Here is a 6000-nt window from a genome sequence, read left to right on the forward strand (position 1 = left end):
TGAAATAGGAAGGAGCCACAGCAGCCGTCCCGGGGCCGGCGCCGTTGCCTAGGTGCCTGTGCCGGGAGGGCATGCCTACGAGGACCGGCAGCACCGGCGGCCCTTCCTGAACTTCGCCCTACAGGCCTCTCCAGCCCGTCTCCCCTTTTCCCTCCTCCTTTGTCTTCCCGCTCACCCGAAACCGCGTCCCCAGAACGTGACATACCCCAAACCCAAAGTAACAAAAGCCACTTGAAGAGTTAAAAGATAGAACAGAGCTCCCTTCGCCGTCTGCTCTCAGACAAGCCCTTACCTCTTCATGTTTCCACAGGCCCCTAGCTCTAACTTGGGTAAATAGGCCGCGGACTTCAAGTCCCAGAACTCTGCGCGGCCGACTCTAAGGGGATTGTGGTGGAGCGCAGGGCTCTGGGAATTGTAGTCTCGCATAGCTAGGAACCCAGAGTACGTACTGAGCAACCGGTAAATTGTGAATTCTTAAAGTATTTCTCTTGGATTTCTTGTATAGGTTAAAGGTAACATCCAAAATATCCAGCTCATAAACCTAGGAGTCGCCTTTGACTTCTTCTTTTTTTTAATCTTACTGTTTATTTTATTTTTATTTATTTATTTTTGGCTGTGTTGGGTCTTCGTTGCTGTGCGTGGGCTTTCTCTAGTTGCGGCGAGCAGGGGCCACTCTTCATCGCGGTGCGAGGGCTTCTCACTGTCGCGGCCTCTCTTGTTGTGGAGCACAGGCTCCAGACGCGCAGGCTCAGTAGTTGTGGCTCACGGGCCTAGTTTTTCCGTGGCATGTGGGATCTTCCCAGACCAGGGCTCGAACCCATGTCCTCTGCATTGGCAGGCAGATTCTCAACCACTGCGCCACCAGGGAAGCCCGCTTTTGACTTCTTGACTCTCTCATCCAGTATCACCAAATCCTGGCCCCCTCTAATTTCCCTCGAATGTGTCCCTATCAACCCTGCTTCTGCTTTCAAGGACTTCTTATCCCGCATCCCACCTACCTGCTGTTTCCAGTCGAGCCTCTGGTTCATCCTCTGCAGTGTTACCAGAGTGATCAGACTCAAGTTTGACCACATCACTAGCACAAATGGTTCTCCTCTGTCTCTAACAGAGGCTAAGACATTGTACTTCCTATCCTGTGAATTAGAAACCCACGTGTATTCAGGCCCATGAATGTTTTTATTGATAATTACGATGAATCAAGAGAGTGGTAGAACACAGTGGTTAAGAGAATGGGCTCCTAGTTCCCGGAAATGGAAATACAAATGTCCTTAAGTACATGAAAAGAAAGATGTTTAATCTCACAAGTGAGATGTAAATTTCAAAGTACACTGACTATAAAATACCTGATGTGTACTCCTCAAAACTGTCAAGGTCATCAAAAACATGGAAAGTCTGAGCATCTGTCACAACCAAGAGAATCAAAGGAGACATGATGACCAAATGTAATGTGGGATCCTGGGACAGAAAAGGGCCCTAGGTAAAAAATATGGAAATATCAATAAACTATGCACTTTAGTTAATAATAAGGTTCATTAGCTGTGACAAATATACCAGAGTTATTTAAGATGTTAACACTAAATAAAACTGAGTGGAGGAATACAGAACTCTGTACTATGCAACTTTTCTGTGAATCTAAAACTTCTCTTAAAAAATAAAGTTTATTTTCTAAAAGTACATTAAAATAACATTTTTCACCCACCAGATTAGTAAAGATCCACAAGTTTGAGAACACACTTGTTTTGTTGAGATTGAGGGGAAACAGGCATTCTCAATACACTGCTGGTAGAAACATAAATTGGTATCTCTGTGGAAGGCAACTTGAGGATACAATTTAAATCATAAATGCACATTTCCTTTAAAGCAACAATTCAACTTATCCTCAATACTATGTATCCTCAAGAAATTAATTGTATGTGTACATATCTAATTATAGGCTATACAATTTTATAAACTATATATATCATAAAATTTTGTGTAGATATAAAATTAGTCATGCAACCTTGTTTATAATAACAAAATATTGGAAACAACTTAAATATCCATGAATGTTATACATCCATTCAATGGAAAACTATGCAGCAGTACCAAAGATGACAAAGTTCTCTATGGACTGCTACTGAACAATCTCTAAAATATATTTAGTGCAAAAGCAAGGTACAGCACGATGTGTATAGTATGCTTCCATTTTAGTTTTTAAAAAAGAAGGAATATATGTATGTGTTTGCTTGTATATGCAATAAAATACCTCTGGGAAAACATAAGACAGTGATAAGTAAATGATTCCAGTTTAAGGGAACTGGATGGTGAGGGATAAAAGTTTTCACTTTATCTTCTTGAATTTTGAACCACATGATTATATTACCTAGTCAATATATGTTTTAATTAAAGAGAACCCTTCTTATATCACAAAGAGCCAAAGAAGAAAAGGATCATGGGTTTGGGGGGGTCACACTGCTTGGATTCTCAGTTCGCACAGTTATTGGCAATGTAACATAGTAGGCAATCTGGACTTGAACTTTTGTTTGGCAAGTTACAAGACTGTAAGTTTCATTAAGTTTCTTTAACTGGTCTAGGCCAGTTTCCTCATCTGTAAAATGGGGATAATTCTTCAGAATAGGGTGACTATAAAGTACTATACAAAAGAATGGTTTTAAAATCACTTGCAGTGTGGTCATCTATGAGCAAATATTCCAGGTTTATCCAGTAGGTTCAGACTTATTCAAACTGTCTGTATTGCCACACTCAAGTTAGAGGATAAGACCAAAGAGCAGCTACGGGAAGACATTATACTTCCTATCCTGAGAATTTCTAACAGATGAGAATGTCATTGAAAGTACTAGAGTTATCCAAGACCTGACCTAGCGTATGCAAATGACTGTGCTCTTGAAGCACACAGGTGAATGAATGTAGCTCTAACATGCACCATTTTGTGGTTTTGGCACAGGACAGGGATGGAATCTAAGCAAAAACGAAGTGTGGGTCATAACATAACCCGCATTAAGTAAATCCTATATGGTGGTGGGCTGAATTCTGCTGCTCAACCAAACTGTCCAATTGACACATTGATCAACAAGGAAATGGAAGAATACACCAAAGTTGCTAGTGTGTCTGTCCCCTGGGAAGGCGGCAAAGGGTGGAACAGATTACTACACTGACCACCACACCAGACTTGTATACAACTTCCTATAAAACATACATTCTATTGGTACTGAAGTGATACACACTACATTACAAATCCACTAGGTGGGATGAGTGGAGAATGAATGGCTAAAAAGACATACATGGGGTGGAATTACGACTACAAAGCAAGGTCATAAGGAAGTACCCTATGTACCTGTGTATAACTGTAGCCAGTCCAAGTGGTAGGTACCAAGGGACAAACATTCAGAAAATTGCACTAGAAGGAAAACCAGGTTATTTCTAGCTCTGCCAAATTTATTACCTGTGGAATAATAGCTATTCCATTTCCCCACAGCATCCTCTCCCCACTTCAAAAGGATATCAGACAGTATATTAAAAGCTTTGAGATTTCTAGATGTTATTCATGGGCACAGAGATCTTAGCACGAGGTAATTTCACACTTTCACCCCCAGAAGAGTTTATGACAAACTGAAAAATATGCCTCATTTGTCTTTCTGACAATTTAACAAGGTTAGTTTAATTAAGCCAGAAGTTCCTCCTTAACATAGACATATTTTCAGGCTTTGTCCTTTTTAGGTGCTTTGTTCACAGCACACTTCTGATGAATACATTATGAAGCAATTATAATTTCCAGATATGAAAGAAGATGCTAAAACCAAAAATCTTCTCTTGAAGAGGGATAGCATCACTCATCTAATATTAAGAGTAAACAACTGTGCATGTCTTTCAAATCCTCCAAATGAGATTCCATAAATGCTGTCTTTTTCAGAGGACAAAAAAAGTAGATAAGCACTGGGAAAGTGTCAGCACGACAAATTTAAGAATTCTCCTTCAGCTAATATCTTAGCTGGTCTTTAACAGTGGCTACGGGGGAGAGGGGTCTCAAGATTCCAGTACCTAACATAAATGTAGCCTTAAAATTACTGGCAAGACTAGGTTATTTCTGATCTTTTAATTAATATCTGTTCAATAATGCCATGTCTTTTAGACACATGTTAGAACCAGAGTCAGAAGGAACCTTAAAAACGATTTAGTCCAAGGCTCCAAACAGTACACTGAGATCTACCAGTAAACCCACAGTATTACTGCATTGATCTGGAAGCCACTTGCCATTCACACTCCTCTTTTTTTTTTAAGCCTTTTTTTTAACATCTTTATTGGAGTATAATTGCTTTACAAAGGTGTGTTAGTTTCAGCTTTATAACAAAGTGAATCAGCTATATGTATACATATATCCCCATATCTCTTCCCTCTTGTGTCTCCCTCCCTCCCACCCTCCCTATCCCACCCCTCTAGGTGGTCACAAACCACCGAGCTGATCTCCCTGTGCTATGTGGCTGCTTCCCACTAGCTCTCTATTTTACATTTGGTAGTGTATATATGTCCATGCCACTCTCTCACTTCATCCCAGCTTACCCTTCCCCCTCCCCATGTCCTCAAGTCCATTCTCTAGTAGGTCTGCGTCTTTATTCCCATCCTGCCCCTAGGTTCTTCATAACCAGTTTTTTTTTTTAGATTCCATATATATGTGTTAGCATATGGTATTTGTTTTTCTCTTTCTGACTTACTTTACTCTGTATCACATGCCTCTTTTATGTGCTGGAAAAAAAAATATTAGAACTCCCAATGCAAAGTCAATAGGAGTACTGTAGCCTCCTCTTTATTTTACTGAGGAGGTTTACAGTAAGCAAGTACTGGTAGTGAAAAGACATAAAGGAATCAAAAAACTTGTGAGAAATGAAAACTAGTTTCTTCCAGTTGGGAAAACCTTCATATGGTCCAACTCTTTCATGTTATAGACAAAAGATAATGCTCCAAATGAAATTATCTGTCCAGTTAATTAAGCAGAGACAAGAATAAATCCAGTATTTCCTTCTATATACTATGTTCTCTTTACTGAATGTGGAACTTAACTTATTCACAGACTACAAGAGTTGAATTGTCAAAAACAGTAGGGAAAATGTCTTTATCTAGGATAATAATATCGTATTCAAACATTAAAGATTACTCAAGATAATACTCAAAAGCTGTTTACCTACAGATATCATCCATAAAATTAAATGGTCTCTGTAATTTTGAGAGGTAATGAAAACTTACCTGATTAGAAGCTGCTACTTTGAGAAGTGTGGGTAGGAAAAACAGAGGCCATGTAAGTTCTGATATTTGGTTTACTCATAAGGTGATGTAACATTTCAAAAATATATTCTTTCCATAATATGTACCCTTCAGGATGGTCATGTTCAGTCAGTACAACAGAAATTCAGCTCAGGAATTACAGGCAATTAAGCTTTAGTCACTCAAAAAATTTTAAGAAGTTTATTTTAGTGTTATACTTTTATTTTTCAGAGCATTGCCTTTATATATGACTTAGGTAAAACACGAAACACAAGAAATCACACTGTTTCCAAGCTAAGAACAACGCTTTTTCTTGAAAAACAAATAAACAAATACACAAAACCCACAACTATAAATCATATGCTAAAACCAAGTAAAACACCAGATTATCTGGACATCAAAAATAAACGAATTGCCTGAACCATACCTTTTAAAATAACCTAAATCAAGTCCCAAATCCATCCTAACTCCCATCCTAACTCCCTCCTCTGAATTTCTATAGCACACTTTCTGTACTTCATAACACACTTCCTTGTATTGTCTACACTGTTTTTTTATACAGATAGGCATTAAGTATATCTCAAAGTAGACAGTAAGTTCTTTTTTTTTAACATCTTTATTGGAGTATAATTGCTTTACAATGGTGTGTTAGTTTCTGCTTTACAACAAAGTGAATCAGTTATACATATACATATGTTCCCATATCTCTTCCCTCTTGCGTCTCCCTCCCTCCCACCCCCCCTA

The 6000-nt window shown here is 38.9% G+C and overlaps 1 protein-coding gene across 2 annotated transcripts in view; it reads right to left on the reverse strand.

Moving 5' to 3' along the window:
* The window catches only part of RBM41 (RNA binding motif protein 41), a 62616-nt gene extending 62271 nt beyond the window's left edge, over positions 1-345 (reverse strand). For both annotated transcript variants that reach the window (XM_007113707.3, XM_007113706.3), the window contains exon 1: positions 293-345. In XM_007113707.3, the coding sequence (XP_007113769.1) occupies positions 293-300 (8 nt within the window). In that variant the 5' untranslated portion in view covers positions 301-345. The remainder of the gene's footprint in view (positions 1-292) is intronic.
* Positions 346-6000: the final 5655 nt, after the last annotated feature.

The sequence above is a fragment of the Physeter macrocephalus genome, chromosome 21, assembly GCF_002837175.3.
Source record: "Physeter macrocephalus isolate SW-GA chromosome 21, ASM283717v5, whole genome shotgun sequence".
Taxonomy (NCBI): Eukaryota; Metazoa; Chordata; class Mammalia; order Artiodactyla; family Physeteridae; genus Physeter; species Physeter macrocephalus.